At 52.7% G+C, this 15,921-nt stretch overlaps 1 protein-coding gene across 2 annotated transcripts in view; it reads left to right on the top strand.

The window, feature by feature from the left end:
- Positions 1-8,023, top strand: part of Sbk1 (SH3 domain binding kinase 1) — a 48,781-nt gene extending 40,758 nt beyond the window's left edge. For both annotated transcript variants that reach the window (XM_028879888.2, XM_028879887.2), the window contains exons 2-4: positions 2,761-2,993; positions 4,063-4,265; positions 4,844-8,023. In XM_028879888.2, coding sequence (XP_028735721.1) covers positions 2,768-2,993; positions 4,063-4,265; positions 4,844-5,659 — 1,245 coding nt within the window. In that variant the 5' untranslated portion in view covers positions 2,761-2,767 and the 3' untranslated portion in view covers positions 5,660-8,023. The remainder of the gene's footprint in view (positions 1-2,760; positions 2,994-4,062; positions 4,266-4,843) is intronic.
- The last annotated feature ends 7,898 nt before the right edge of the window (positions 8,024-15,921 follow it).

Below are 15,921 nucleotides of genomic sequence, written 5' to 3'. Positions count from 1 at the left end.
GCTGCCATTCAAAGTCCCAGAGGGCACAGAAGCAGTCTGAGGTGAGTGTGCAGGGTTGATGTTCTGAGTGGGAAAGTTGCATCCTGAGAGTATTCATGCCTGCACACTGGGCTGTCCATCTCATCTCCAGGAGTGTACACAATCAGATGGCCAGCACAGAAGCCCAGCATCTCCCTGGTGAGTGGGGGAAGGCTCCAAATTAAGAGGGCTGTGTACTTACCAGAAACCCTCAGGAATACCTCACACTGTCCTTGAAAAAAAGGGACAGTGACCTGAGGACACCCTCAAAATTGGTGTTCCTTCCCTTTTGAGATGAAGCCAGCCGTGGGGTACTAACTTGTCCTCCTCATAAGATAGTTGCTGGACCTTTGACAGGGCCGTGGTCCCAGAAGTCCTGAAGCTGAGAACCCCCCACCTCCAGCTCCCCAGTATGGCCCAGTCATGGCTGGGACAGAATCCTAGCCGGGGACTGGGACTCTGTGGCCACTGGCGGCAGGAGCCCAGTCGGGTAGTGAGGAAGGGGAAGCAGGACTTTGTCTTTCTCCATCATCTGGAGCGTTTGTGAAACGTCACCATGCCATGGACTAGACTCCCAGGGTGATGCTGTGGCCTCTCCACTAGAGTCAAAATAAGACTCAGAGAAAGGCTGAAGCTGGAGGCGGGACAGTGCTGTGAGAACAGGGCCTGTGAACAGAGCTGGCTCATGAATGGAGAGAGCAGGAGCCTGGGGAAGTGGAAGGAGTGGGAGCCGGTGCGGGGAGGGGGGCCTCTCGTCCCAGCCATTGCTGAGGACGCACAGATGGAGCTCCGCCTATGTCTGGTGGGAGGCCAGGAAGTTTCCTCTTGATGTTCCTCCTCTCTGTGTGAAGTGGGAGGCTGGGTCGTGCTGCCTAAAAGGAAGGGAAGTCAAGGGAAAGGGCCTGACCTGGGAGGGGGCGGCTGGCCAGGGCTTATGGGGCATTCCCAGCACCCCCAGCTTCCAGGTGGGAATTGCAGTCCTTGTCCAAAAAGAGTGAATGCACAAACGAGCATGGACTTACGGTCCTGACAGCCCTGAAGCCGAGGAGGAGCTACACCATCCTTACCTGTCTGTCACCTGGTGGAGCCTGGTTATGGCTGTAGCAGAGCCTGGCCGGAGCTGTGACTCTGGAGACTTGGCACGGCACATGCTTACAGAGTACTTACTGGGCACCAGGTGCTTCATGCTGTTTAACTCTCACGATGGCTCATGGGAAGCGGGCTCTGTTATGAACTCTCTTTATAGATGAGGAAACAGACACAGATGTAACCTGCCCAGGGACCTCCAACTAGTAAGTGACCTTTGGTCTTCAAACCCAGCCTGAGTGGCTAGGAAGTCGTGCCTCATCTTGGACGGAGCTCTTTGCTGTGTCCTTCAGGGAGCAGAGGACTCAGAATAGCTGTGATGTGGGCAGGGATCTCTGGGCTGAGAGGCAGCTGATGGGGCCCGAATGCTGACCTCTAGCTGATACACTCATGCCCATGCGCACACCTGCCCGGTGCACCTGGGAGAGGCTCTGCTCACAGCGCGCACACATACCCCACCGCTAAGAAGGGAAAGTTCTGGATGGCTGCCTGGAAGATAAGGATGGAGATAGAGCAGGCTTGGAGGAACAAAAGGGAACTGTTGGAGGGACAGATACGCTCATTATGTTGATTGCAATGATAGCCTCATGAATATTCATGTGTTAAAACTCATCGAATCGTGTTTTAAATATGTAGTTTATCATATACCGAGCAAACCCCAGTAAAACCATGGAAAAATGAAGCGAAGCATAATAAAGTGAAAAATAGAAATGAAGCCCGGAATCGGGTACTGGTTTCACTCCCAGAGTCGGTGTCCAGCTGTGGATTTCGGTCCGTGTGGTGCTCTGCCCTTCTGAGAGCAGCGGGGCCGTTCAAGGCAAATGCTCTATGTGGAAACAGAGTAACCGTGAGGGCATATCCATGAGCACCATCCCAGCCGGGGACATAATGGGGTCTCAGGCTGAGGCTGTGGAGGACAAGCAGGGCTGCTGTGGATAGGTCCCAGGGCCACAGGTATTATATGTACCAGAGGGGACTGTGCTGTCACTGTGTGGACACACTGGCAATCTCCTGCCTCCGTGGGGGGGGGGGTACAGTGGTGTGGCTGAGGCATTTGATAGAGCAGAGGCTAACATTAACTGACCCCAGTCCATGCTACTGAGCCCACCCTGCATCTGACTGTAAAATGACATTTCTGTGTTCACTGTGTTCACTGTCCATGTTTGGGACACATAAACCCTCAAAGGGCAAAGGCTGTCACACGGCTCTGCAGTGCTGGGGTCCCCAAAGGCTCTGATGTACACCTGGCAAACAGGTGCGTCATCATCACTTGTGACCGAGGCTAGGGCTGTACTCGGTGACAGATCACATGCTTAGTATATGCAAAACTCTGGATTTTTAACCCCCACCCCAGCACCGCCCACAACAGAACCCAAAACTTGTGAATGGGAGCATATGTGTGGCTGCTGCTGTGTGACATAAACCTATGTGCTTGCTGGGCACTGTGTGGGTTAGAGCGTGAGACAAATGGGTCTGTGATACATCGTGCTAACAAGGGACAGTGACTATCTCCAGAAACCTCGGGGATGGTGACAGCATTAACAATGCTCAGCATTCCTTGTGGCCCGGCTGGGAATGTCCTAGGTGCTGGGGAAGCAGGAGGGAGATGGAGCAGGGGCCTTGCTTGTCACTCAACATGCCGTACCCCCACCACAGGGAGAAGATGAGCATGGGCTGCCCAGAGCCCGAACCGCTCCACCCCCTGCCTTGCTGTGGGCCGGGGGCCGCCCCTGTACCAGGAGCAGGTGTGCCCCTCCTCACAGAGGACATGCAGGCGTTGACTCTGCGCACGCTGGCTGCCAGCGACGTTACCAAGCACTACGAGCTTGTCCGGGAGCTGGGCAAAGGGACCTATGGGAAGGTGGACCTGGTGGCTTACAAGGGCACAGGTGAGTGCTGGTGGGGTGGCAGGGTATTCAGGTTGGGGTGGGGACATGCCTGGACAGAGGGCCAGCAAAGGTGCAGAGCAGGTGGTCCTGTGGGAAGGATGCATGTACAGTAGGAGTTAGCAAAGCGCCCAAACTGATGGGTAGGCTACTTTGGGGCCATCAGGGTGCCTTTGAGACAGATGTGCTCAAGTTTTGATGTGCTGGAAGTTTTGATTGGAGAACATCGGTGATACCTGATGCTAGGGAGCTGACAGAGGTGAGGACAGGCCCTTGGGAACAGGATGTCTTACTTAGAGGGTGTGGGGAGTTGGCTGTATGGGGTTGGTCTGGACATGTGTCTCTGATAAAGACACAGATCCTGATGTTCAGCCAGTCAGCCAAGGTCACCGAGCTACCGTGGGTTTGAACTAGAATGACACGCTATACCCGCCAGGGCAGGAGGGGCCTCTGGGACAACTAAGGCAGCAGGAAGGACACTTGCATGGGGGCACCTGTGTGACCCTGGGCAGCGGAACCCGTTTCCTCTGTATAGGAAAGAAGGGAATCAGTGCTGACCTTATTGGGGCATTGATCAGTGTGTGGTGTGAGTATGAGGTGCTGAAGGCAGCCTGTGCTGCGTAGCATCCTGTTGCTGCTGCATAGCTGCATGCCCAGCAGGGGACACATGCCTGCCCAGTTTGGGGAACCTGTGCCCTTCCCGGGCTTCTCTTACTCACCTATTGGCTAGCATTTGCTGAGCACTTAACTGTGAACATCAGGTTCCTGTGCCTCAGGGAGCCATGTTTGAGCTGGGGAGACAAATAGGACAGATGAGTACCCAGTAGGTCAGGAAATAGCTTGGGGCAGGAGGCAGAAAGTGTTCCTGGCTATTTTTCTCACCAAGGGCTGTAACGTAGAAGACCCAGGTCAGCCATGTTCTGCTGGGTGGACTTAGGTATCCCTTTACTGTGCCACGAGGACATCGTGCTGACCCGGTCCACCAGCCTTATTGCAGGGACAGATTGTACAGCCAGATGTGGGGTTTATCTGTAAGGGAGGCGTCTCACCGTTGTTACTGTGGCCCTGCTAGGCGCCAAAATGGCCCTGAAATTTGTGAATAAGAGCAAGACAAAGCTGAAGAATTTCCTGCGTGAGGTGAGCATCACCAACAGCCTGTCATCCAGCCCCTTCATCATCAAGGTCTTTGATGTGGTCTTCGAGACTGAGGAATGCTATGTCTTTGCCCAGGAGTACGCACCTGCTGGGGACCTGTTTGACATCATCCCTCCCCAGGTACTTCAGATAGTGGCAGAGAGACGGGGGATGAGCTTTGGGGCTACCAGATTTGAAATCCTGGAAGGAGTTGGACCGGTTGATCAGTCAGTGAGCAGGGTGTGGTAGTGTATGCCTATAATCCCAACAATTAGGAGGTGAGGCAGGGGTGGAAAATCATGGGTTTTACACCAGCTTGGGCTGAGTAGTGAGACCCTATCTCAAAAAAGTGTAGCTTAGAGGTCTGCCATGCATACAAGGCTGGGTTGTTGACTCCTCCACACTGCAAATAATAAGGAAATGAACAAGTACTGAGGCCACAGAGGAGGCGACCCTGGAGCAGGTGGAGAGGGTTCTGGTACTTGGTTTGGATCTTCCCACTTGTTAAGGGCTGGGGTCAAAAGACACCTAGCAAAGGAACAGGAGGGGCATCCGGCCAGGCTGGGAGGAGGACAAGCAGGTACCAGGATCAAGGCAGGCCCAGAGGTCAGCAGGAGAGTTGTGGCCCCCAAGTGAACAGGTGGCAGGGCCTGGAAGTAGGAAGTGGGGCGAGGGCAGGCCGGCCTGGCTACCTCTGAGCATCTCCCCACTCCCCGCAGGTGGGGCTCCCCGAGGACACGGTGAAGCGCTGTGTGCAGCAGCTGGGGCTGGCTCTGGACTTCATGCACAGCAGGCAGCTGGTGCACCGTGACATCAAGCCTGAGAACGTGCTGCTGTTTGACCGAGAGTGCCGCCGCGTGAAGCTGGCCGACTTCGGCATGACGCGGCGCGTGGGCTGCCGTGTGAAGCGTGTGAGCGGTACTATACCCTACACCGCGCCCGAGGTGTGCCAGGCGGGCCGTGCCGATGGCTTCGCGGTGGACACGGGCGTGGATGTGTGGGCTTTCGGCGTGCTTATCTTCTGTGTGCTCACCGGCAACTTCCCGTGGGAGGCTGCGTCGGGCGCCGATGCCTTCTTCGAGGAGTTCGTGCGCTGGCAGCGGGGCCGCCTGCCGGGGCTGCCATCGCAGTGGCGCCGCTTCACCGAGCCCGCGCTGCGCATGTTCCAGCGGCTGCTAGCTCTGGAGCCCGAGCGGCGCGGGCCGGCCAAGGAGGTCTTCCGCTTCCTCAAGCACGAGCTCACGTCCGAGCTTCGGCGGCGGCCATCGCACCGCGCACGCAAGCCGCCCGGGGACCGCCTGCCCGGGCCCCTGCGCCTCGAGGCTCCTGCACCGCTCAAGCGCACCGTGCTCACCGAGAGTGGCAGCGGCTCGCGGTCTTCGCCACCCAGCGTGGTGCCCGTGCCGGTGCCCGTGCCCGTGCCCGTGCCCGAGGCTGGTCTGGCTCCGCCCGCACCCCCGGGCAGGACCGACGGCCGTGCAGACAAGAGCAAAGGGCAGGTGGTGCTGGCCACGGCCATCGAGATCTGCGTCTGAGCTGCGGAGAGCAGCACAGCCGCTGCGGGAAGCCGCGTGTGCTCCGGCCTCGTGCTGGGGCCAAGGAGCAGCCACTGCGCGGCGGCGGCGGGAGGGCGTAGCGTAGACTAGGAGGCCCAGACACCCGGGTCGGTGGTGGGCTGGTGACATAGCTAGCAGATGACCATGTGTGTGGCCGGCCTCAGCCCAGAGGAGCCGAGGCCCCCGACAAAGGCTGGGAGCTTGTGGGCCAGACTGAGCTCTGGAACCTGGACACTCCTGGAGCTTCACACCCCCTTGGCAGATCACCCTACAATCTTCCATTCAAACCTGGGCACAGAAAGGGGGGGCTTTGGTGTTGGGCAGAGGTGGGCATTGAGACCCTTAGAAACTGGGCACTGGGTTGACAACAGAGGTGCCCGGGAGGCCAGAGGGAGAGGCCAAGCCCCCTAAATGTAGCCAAAGTTGTGTGCAGGAACAGACCTGAATATTAGCGATACCCCCTCACCTCCTCCTGCTGATGGGGACTTGGAACCCAAAAGGGAGAGCCATTACTACAGCCACGGAGGCCATTGGGAACAGAGCTCCAGTAGGTGGTCCTCCTGGGGGTAGGGGAACAGATGGCAGGAGAACGGGAGGCTTGGCGCTCCTGTGTCCCTAGGGCGAGGGAGTGCGTTCAGAGCCCAGCTGCTCCTTCCCTGGGCACTCGACAAGCAGGGAAACGATTGTGCCAGTTCTTCCTGGGTCTCTGTCAGAGTCACATGCATAAGCCTCAGCTGTAGGCCAGTACCCTCGTAGGGGAGGAGCACGTCCATGGATGGGATAGGAAGTCGCGGAAGTGAGAGTGAGTGTGATGTGTGTCTGGTGACTTGAGTGTCCAGACACCTCACCAGGCAGCTGTCAAGAGCCTGGCCTGTGTTTTACCACACTCCTCAGGGAATCCCAGGAGACACCTGCTGTTGGCTCGGGTTCTTAGGCAGGAAAACAACTTCACCTTGCCCCGGCTCTCCCTTGGGACCCCTACCCAACAGGAGGCTGAAGGAACCCCTGCAATAACCTCAACACAGGGAGGCTGCGCCTTCTGCCTGGCACTACCCAACCGACCAGCCTGGGTTGCCTCTCCTAGGGTCCCTCCAAAAGTTCTGGGCCATTCTAGGAGGCTGGCTGGTTAGCTACAAGGGGCACGAACCACCCCTCAGCCTGGAGCCCCCACCTCTCTACGCACCCCCTCACTCCCACCACAAAGGGCTATCGGTCTCCCTGCCCTGCCTGAGTCCAGTTTACAAACTGTGGTTGCTCCAGGGCCTGGTCCCTCTCTCCTGGGGTGCCACCACTTCCCTAGTGGACACAGGGCCCGCATATGCCAGGTAAGTAGCAAACCCTTCCTCCTGCCAAGAGCCGAGTCTCAGAAGGCCCCCATCACTGCCCTGGCCCACCGGGGGGCCATCAGGCCCTCCTTCCCAGCCTCTACTTCTCCTCTTGCCTTAGGCCTCTCCACCCTGATCTGCAATAACAAGCGAGATTCCACAGTAGACATCCCGCCTCCCGCGTGCGCCCTCTCTCTGTTGAGGTCCTGTGTGGGAGGCCTCTCCCTTGTAGTATCTAGGATGGTAGTCCTCAGAAGAGACTTGTAGGTACGTAGTCCAGCCCCATTGTTGAGAGGCGGCAGCCAGCCTGGCCCTGAACCAGACTCAGGCTGGGTCAGGCTCTGCCCTTGCTGCCGTCCTTGATACTGTCTCTGTCGGTTGGGTTGGGACCCTTTGCCCCTTAGGAGAGGTGTTGGTTACAGATGTTTACCTCAGTTTGTCACTGTTGAAGAAACAAATAATAGCAAAAAATAATAACATCGTAGACATGGAGACTTAGAAGACAAAAAACCACAGAAGAAACCTCCCCCTTTGCAATTTTCCTGTGAAGGTATAGTTTGTTCATGTGCGCACACGTATGTGCGTGTCTCTGTCTCACCCCAGGGCAGGCCAGATCATCTCAACACCTGTCCCAGCCTGTGTGTCCCTCACACTGCCCCTGTCCTTTGGTGCTTCCCAGGGGCCCCTTTGAGCTGGCTTGTGGGGTGTAGGGGGGCTCCCTGGATAGGAAGTGGGGCCTTCAATTAGCTAGAGGTCCCCCACCAGGTCCTGTGAACAGAGCCCAATGGCTGTGTGACGCTCCCTGAGCTCACAGCACAGTGCTGGTGGTTGGCGTCTGTCCAAGTCTGGGCCAGGGCCTGGGTTGAACCCAAGCCCTAGAGCCTCACTCCTGTCTTGCCCCCCCCCCCCCCCCGTGTTTGTAAATACTCTGGCATCCTTTGGCCCTGAGGAGGTTTTTAAATGTGTTATTTACTTCTCTAACTATGACAATTGCTATAAAATAAAAATTTAGAAAAACGACCGTTTCAGCTGTAAGGTGGGAGGGGTACACCGGTCTTCCTGCCACGGCATGCTGGCGTGCTCTGAGGTAGCATCTGCCGTGTCCAGGCCAGGGCTGAAGGGGCAAGTACGCTCCTCAACTTTCTGGGGGAGGGGCAGAGAACTGTCCTGGCTTGGAATTCGGCTTTAGCTTTGACTCATTCAGCCTGGGCCAAAGCGGAAAGTTCATGGCCACCACTCTTGGCCGTATTCAGCAAGCACGTATGGTGTGCATGTCAGTGGTGCAAAAGTCAGTTGTACAGACAAGACACAGCGCTCAGCAGTGACCGTAATGATAGAAGCATGGCACTCACAAAGGCCAGGGCTTGGGAAGGTACATAACCAAGGTCACCAGGTTTGGGAATGCCAGGGAAAGCTCTGGAAAGACAAGCCAGAGAATTCTTAACTGGGCAAGGTATTGCTTTGTTAAGAAATCTCCAGTAGCTCCCCTTGACACCCACGTCAAAGCTGAGGTCCTTGGAGCGGGCTTCCAGGCTCTACCTGGTCTGGCTGGCGCTGTCCAGCCTCATTCCACGACCTCTCCTGGTACCACTTGCTGCTGGTGTCCTCTTTGTCTTTGTGGACACCCAGCATGCTCGCACCCTAGGGCTTCTAACTTCCCTCTGATCTCTGACCTTCCCAGGCCTCCTTCCTCCCCTCCCTCCTTCGACAGAGCTTCCTTGCAACTGCCACCATTGCAGGGCCACGCGTTTGTCATCCTTGTCCCCTGGCTAGACTGTCAATTCCATAAGAGCCGAGACAGGAGAGGGCGAGCCGCTGCTTCTCACGGTCTCTCAGTGTCCAAGAGGGCACATAGGAAAACCACATCACAATTTATCAATTCATGAATGAATTTCCAAGACTATTTAGAGGCCGAGGTTCTACAAATAAGCAAGACAGACAATCCCTAGCTCATCCTTTGAAGCTCAATTTCTAAAAGAAAATCTTTAACAGGTTACATAATTATTTATGGAATGGGAGAGGGGAGAGAAAAAGAAAGAAAACACCATTCTGGGAAGATCAGAGGTGAGAACTCTTACGCAAGATTAAATAAAACATTCACTCCAGAGTGCCTACCACTTCTCTGAAGTGATGGAAGGCAGAGGGGAAAATCTACAAGTGCAAACAGCATGGTGGTGTTTACAGCCTCCCAAGTTATCAGAGAATGTCAATATTTACCACCAGGGGGCCTGAACCTCCTACTGTGAAACCTAACACCCCTGCAGCCTCTGGAGATAAAACCATTGTCTGCCACCCGCTGCTAGTGTGTTCATTATAAAGGATCCAACCACATGCCACTAGAGGATCAGGGTGTCCTTTCAGCCCCTGAGATGTTCAGTTTGGGGTCTTAGTGCCCGTTCCTGTCCAGATTGTTCATTCTAGACTAATTCAGTATCAAAAGTTCTAATTGGGCCAGTGAGATGGCTCATATGGTAAGAGTACCTTACCACCATGAGTTGGGTCCTTGGAACACACGGCAGAAGAGAGAACTGAGTCCTGTGAGTTCTCTCTCTCTCTCTCTCTCTCTCTCTCTCTCTCTCTCTCTCTCTCTCTCTCTCTCTCTCTCTCTCACACACACACACACACACACACACACACACACACCACCACCACCACCACCACCACCACCACCACCACCACCCCCACCCCAGACAGGGTTTCTGTATGGCCTTGGCTGTTCTGGAAATCACTCTGTAGACCAGGCTGTCCTCAAACTCACAGAAATTCCATTTGCTTCCGCCTCCTGAGTGATGGGCTTAAAGGTGTGGGCTACCACACCCTTTATACACACCTCCATACACACCTCCATATTCCCCACTACAGACCACATGTGTCCCTACTCCAATCAATAAATAATAAATAAATAAATATAATTTTTTAAAAGTTCCAATTGACATTGAACTTCAGAAGTAAGTCCCTTTTCTGCACAAAATGTTTCTTGAACACTGCAAAATTTTCCAGCTCCTTGCCAGTCCCTGATAAGTATGTCAACACAAAGGATATTGGAAGGAGGAAATTCAAAAGCAAGCTTGAAGGTCCTGTGTGCCATCTAGTGGTGACGCCTAGCATTGTGACACAGGAAGAAGCCAAGCAGGATGACCATGAACACACACCCTAGGATGACCATGAACACACACCCTATCCCAGTGCTTCTCAGCCTTCCTAACTCTGCGATCCTTTAATAAGGTTCCTCACGTGGTAGCGACCCCAACCATTAGATAATTTTTGTTGCTACTTCATAACTGTAATTTTGCTACTGTTAGGAATCAATGTAAATATTCATGTTTTCCGATGGCCTTAGGTGACCCTTGTGAGAGGGTCATTTGACCTCCAAAGAGGTTGTGACCCATAGGTTGAGAACCATTGTCCTATCCTAATTCCAGAAAGAGCGAAATCACATCAGAAATCACACAGGCCTGGAGAGATGGCGGTGGTCAAGAGTGCGTCCTCTCTTCCAAAGGATCTGAGTTTGGTTCCCAGCACCCAAGCCAGGTGGCTCACAACAGCTCGAAACTCCAGCTACAGATCTGATGCCTTCTTCTGGCCTCCTGAAGTACCAGCCAGCATACACACTATCACACACACACACACACACACACACACACACACACACACACACACACCAGTTATCTTTTTAAAAGTGTGGAGGAGAAGCATTCCAGCTGTGCAGACCCCCTTGCAGGAGAGGGAAAAGAAATCTCACCGGGAAGTGGAAGCAGGCCGGCGGTGGAGGCAGGTTGGTGGAGTCCAACACTGCCATTCACTCCGGTAAAGCTGGACCCTGGACGATAGGACAGAGACGAATTTCAGAAGAGTCAGAGTGAGGTGAGGTGAGCACGTTTAAGGAGAGATGAGGGATAGAACACACTTCAGAAGGAAGCCCTAGAGAGAGCTGTCCTTGGGTATATGATTCCTTCCTTTCTCCCTCCCCCTCCCTCCCTCCCTCCCTCCTTCCCTCCCTCCCTCTCTCCTTCCTTCCTTCCTCCCTTCCTATTTATTCCTTCTCCTCTTCCAAGATAAGATTCTTACTGACTATCCTCCCGGTCAAGGTCTTGCTGTGAAGAAGAGGCTGGTCTCAAAGTTCCTGAGATCCTCCGCCTCCATAGTGCTCTGTGATTTAGGATAGATTGATGCTGTGTAAATTACATTGTACGAAGAATGTGACTTACAACGACTTTACAGATTAAGCAAGATCTTTATTTTTTTTTAATTTTCAAACTTTAAAAATTAAGTGGTGCTGGAGAGGACACTGGCTTCTCTTCCAAAGGACCCGGGTTCAGTTCCACAAATGTACGTGGTGACATAATCACCCAATTTCAGGGGCTTCAACTTCCTCTTCCAGCCTCTGAGAGCACCAGACAAGCATATGGTACACACACACACACACACACACACACACACACACACACACACACACATCTCCCTCCAAGGGCACCAGGCAATCATATGGTGCACATACATATATACAGCAAGCAAAATACTCATGCACATTAAAAGATACATTTTTTAATTAAGTGTAAAAGTATTTTTTTCTTAAGAAATTTCCCTTTGCAAATGAAATTGTAAGGTGGCTTATAAGGTAAACTGTTTAGCTGTAGGGATGTGAGGGCTGCTGGCTTAATGCAGAGGTCACAAACATTCTGGTCCTGGATAACAAGCATGGTGTATTTGCTGTTTTAGCGTCCCTGCTTGAGACATCTTTAGGGATGGAGAATCTGCAATTTTAATTATCACGTATGTTGCAGTTTCTCATTGGCATCCAGATTCTGGGGTGTGGGGCTTCTTCCCTCTCCTGTGTCCCTTTTGTCTTTCTATCTGCCTCAAGGTGATCCCAGTGAAAAGAAACCACAGTCTTATCAACGAGACAAGCTGGTGGTCCTCCTGTGCCTCAAATCCAGTAGTTTTGGTGACACGTTGAGTCTTCTGGTGGGACAGGTCAACAATGGGAAAGAGGTTCATTCCTCACCGAGCCAGGACTGTGCATCATTTTGAGCTAGAACTAATTGTTTAAGACAGATATTCCTGGAGACCTGAGAACAAGGAAAAATGTAAGTCAGGGAGCCCTGAGTCAACTAGCCATGACCCCAGGGTGATGAACAGTCATTGGAGGTAGTCACAGGGAGGCAGGATGCCAAAGAAAGCTCACTGGAAAGGCTTAGCGCAGGCTGTGAAGCAGGGGTAGCCCCATTCTCAGTGGCCAGTGAGCCTGTCACCTCAGGATAACCATGGAGGCTGATATTTCCAAGCCCAAGGTCAGCTGGGGTCAGACTCTGGAGTTGGCTGTCTGCTGTGGTTCATTAACCCATCAATGGAGACATCCCAAGCTCTGCAGACTTCTTGGTGCCCACAACCTCATCCTGCTAGCAGGGTATGTGATGCTGAGTAGGTCTTGAAAGAATGGAGACTGGTCTGTGTGTCCAGATCTGTGCTTGCTTACCTCGTCTCCAGTACACTTTGGAGACAGTCCTGGGCTAGAGCACTAACCTCCCATCCCTTACCCCGTCCCCTGCTGGGTGCATAACCTGGGGAGCCTAACTCAGGAGAGAAGGAGAATCTACCCCAGCCCACAGACCCCAAAACCAAGTGCGGCCAATGGAAGCTCTTGGTATACAGAGAAGGGAAGCTGCTGTCCTGTTGCTATGACAACCAAAAGCAAGTTGGGGTGCAGGGAAGGTGCAGCTTACACTTCCAGCTAACAGTCTATCATTGGGGGAGGGCAGGGCAGGAACTCAAGGCAGGAAACTGGAGCAGAAGCCTTGGAGGAAGGCTGCTTACTGGCTTGATCTCTGCCTCCCTCTTTCTTGCCCTCTGTCAGCTTTCTGATACAGCCCAGACCCACCTTCCTGGGCACAGTGCCACCCACAGTAGCTGTAATCATCAGTCAAGACAGTTTCTCACAGCCATGGCCACAGGCCCATCTGACGAAGGCAATTATTCAATTGAGGTTCCCTCTTCCCAGATGACACTAGCTTGTCAAATTGACAATAAAAACTAACCAGGACAGCTACTGAAGAGAAGTCATCTCGGATGGACATCTGAACACCAGACCAAATCACAAGAATAACAAGAATGTCATTCTTGAGGACTCAGAATAAAGCTTTATGTTTTCATTTTTATTCCTTTTCTTGCAGTTATCTAATTCTTTTTATTATTATTATTATTATTATTATTATTATTATTATTATTATTATTTGCTATTGAGGAATAAGATGTGTCTTTCTACACAGCCCCGGCTATCCTGGAACTCACTATGTAGAACAGGCTGGCCTCTTACTCATCCAGATGCACCTGTGCCTCCCACATGCTAGAAGAGGGCTAGGATTAGAGGCGTTCACCGCTGCCTCAGTCTCCTCTCCACTCTTTTCACCTGCCTCCTGTTTCACCTTGGGCTTTGCATCATCCTCGGCTCCTAGGGACTTGGCTCGACTTGCTGACAGAATGAAGAGAAGCCAAACAGGCAGACACCTGGACACACAGACAGCTGTTGTCTTAGTCACTGTTCTGTTGCTGTGAGGAGACACCACGACCAAGGCAGCTTACAAAAGAAAGCATTTCATTGGGGCCTTGCTTACAGTGTCAGAGACCGAGTCTGTGACTGTCGTGGCCGGGAGCATGGCAGCAGGTAGGCACAGTGCTGGAGTAAGATCTTACATCCTGATCCGCAAGTTGGAGGTCTGCAGAGAGAAAGCCAGTTGGAATGGAGTGGGCTTTTGAAACCTCAAAGCCCACCTCTAGTGACACACCTCCTCCAGCAAGGCCACGCCTCCTAATTCTCAAATATGTAAGTCCATGGGGACCATTCTTTTTCAGAGCATCTCAGCTGAGATCAGGTGATCTGGGCTCTTGGATGGAGAAACCACAGCACACCCAGAGCGCAGTGTACTTATTATACATAGTTGAGCAGACAGGCAGCATTACTGCATACAGATAAACAAGGAGGCAGGGTTTATGCTCTACAGCTGGGTCAAGAAGACAGGTTTAGACTGGTCATTAGGACCAGTCTCTGTAGGGGAGCCATGTCTTCAGGCCATGAATATCAAAAATAGTTCTTGCTATGGTGGGCATTTTCAGCACACACTCTCATCATCCACACTCAGACCAGAAGGGAAGCTTCGCCATTCCCAGGGGGTTGAGGCACTGGAGTCCTTGATATGGCTGTGCCTCTATGTCAACAACACAGGCTCACTTGGGACTTCCTCCACTCCCCACACGGTTTCTTTTCTGTTTCTCTGTCCCTGCCTCCTTCCTTTATCTCATTCACTTATACACTTACCCTAAATGATTGTGCGTGTTGTTTACACGTGCCTGTGTGTGTGCAGAGTGAGAGCAGCAATTCCAGTGTCTTCCTGCCTCACTCTTCATCTTACTGCCTTGTGACAGGGCCTCTCACTGAACCAGGTCATCATTTTTGCTTAGACAGGCTGGGCAGTGAACTCTTGGGATCTGCCTGCTTCTGGCCCCAGGGCTGGGTTTACGGGCGCCAGCCAGGCCCGTATTTATGTGAATGCTGGGGATCTGAACTCGGGTCCTCAGGCCTGCGGAGCGACCGCTCTTACTCACTGAACCACCTTCCCAGGCCCCATTTTAAAAATTAAAATTTCTTCTTTGACAAATTTCACACACGTGTACAATGCATTCTGCTCAAACTTGTGCTCTGTCATCTCCCTTTTTTTCTTTCTTTTTTTTGTCTTTTTGTTTGGTTTTGCTTTTGCTTTGTGACCTATTGGGTTTAACCAGGGCCAGACCCATGGGCACGGGTGTGGAGCTGCCCACTGGAGCATCAGCAGGGTAGACCCCTGAAGACAGTGATTTCCTTTCCTCCATTAGCTTACCTGGGTGGGACAGGGCCCCATGAGCCTCATCTGTGACTGTTTACAGGCTGTTTTGGGTAGGTCCCATGCATACAACTACAGATGAGTTCATGAGTGTCACAGCCCATATCATAAGATAGCATTCCATGGCCCTCCTCCCCACTGTCTGGCTTTTACATTCTTTCTGCACCCTCTTCTGTGCTGTGTCCCTGATCCTTGGGGGTGGGGTGGGAGGGGTGATGTGATGTGCATTTAAGGTGGGCCACTCACTAGTTACTTGTTCTCAGCCTTTTATCCAGCCATGGATTTCTGAATTAACCACTGTTCGCTACAGAGAGAAGCTTCTTTGGTCAAGGCTGAAGACAGCACCAGTCTATGGGTATATGTATAAGGCACTTGGACAGCATACCGACCTAGCAAAACAAAGCAGACTGTTCCTGCCTTGAGTTCCTGTTCTGACTCTTCTTAGTGATGGGAGTGTGGCCTGAGAGTTGTAAGGTGAAATCCTTTCCAAGATGCTGCTGGTCATAGTATTTATCACAGAAATGGGTCTATTCCCCAAAATGTCCTCTTCCACTAGAGGAATATACACCAGGTACTCTTGGGTGTGTGTGGGGGGGGGGGGTAATTTCTCACACCTATGACAGGTTTGATCTTTCTAACCTTTACCTCCATATCCTTTCACTTCTGGTCATGTCTGTGAAGGATTAACCTGGTTAACTGAGGTTAACTGTGGTGGTGCCATCCCATGGGCTGGAGTCGGGGACTTAATCCAAGGGAGAACAGTAACGTTCATGTTCCTCTTCTTCGCTATAGCTGCAATGTGACCAGCTGTCCCCCTGCCCCTGCCATCATGCCTCCCTGTGTTTATAGGACCCCTCAAACTGTCAGAATGAATGCCTCTTCCTTAAACTGCTTCTTGTCAAGTACTTGCTCACAGCAATGAGCAGAGCAACGAACACTCTCTCTGAGACCTCCACGTTTTGCATTTCTCTCAGCATGCTTGTCCTCCTAATGCCCCCAGAAAGGCCCATTAAACTCTGCAGACAGCATTTCAGAATTTCTT

Source organism: Peromyscus leucopus, chromosome 1 (genome assembly GCF_004664715.2).
Source record: "Peromyscus leucopus breed LL Stock chromosome 1, UCI_PerLeu_2.1, whole genome shotgun sequence".
Classification (NCBI taxonomy): domain Eukaryota; kingdom Metazoa; phylum Chordata; class Mammalia; order Rodentia; family Cricetidae; genus Peromyscus; species Peromyscus leucopus.
The sequence above is the reverse complement of the archived record's forward strand: the minus strand, read 5'-3'. Positions and strand labels throughout refer to the sequence as shown.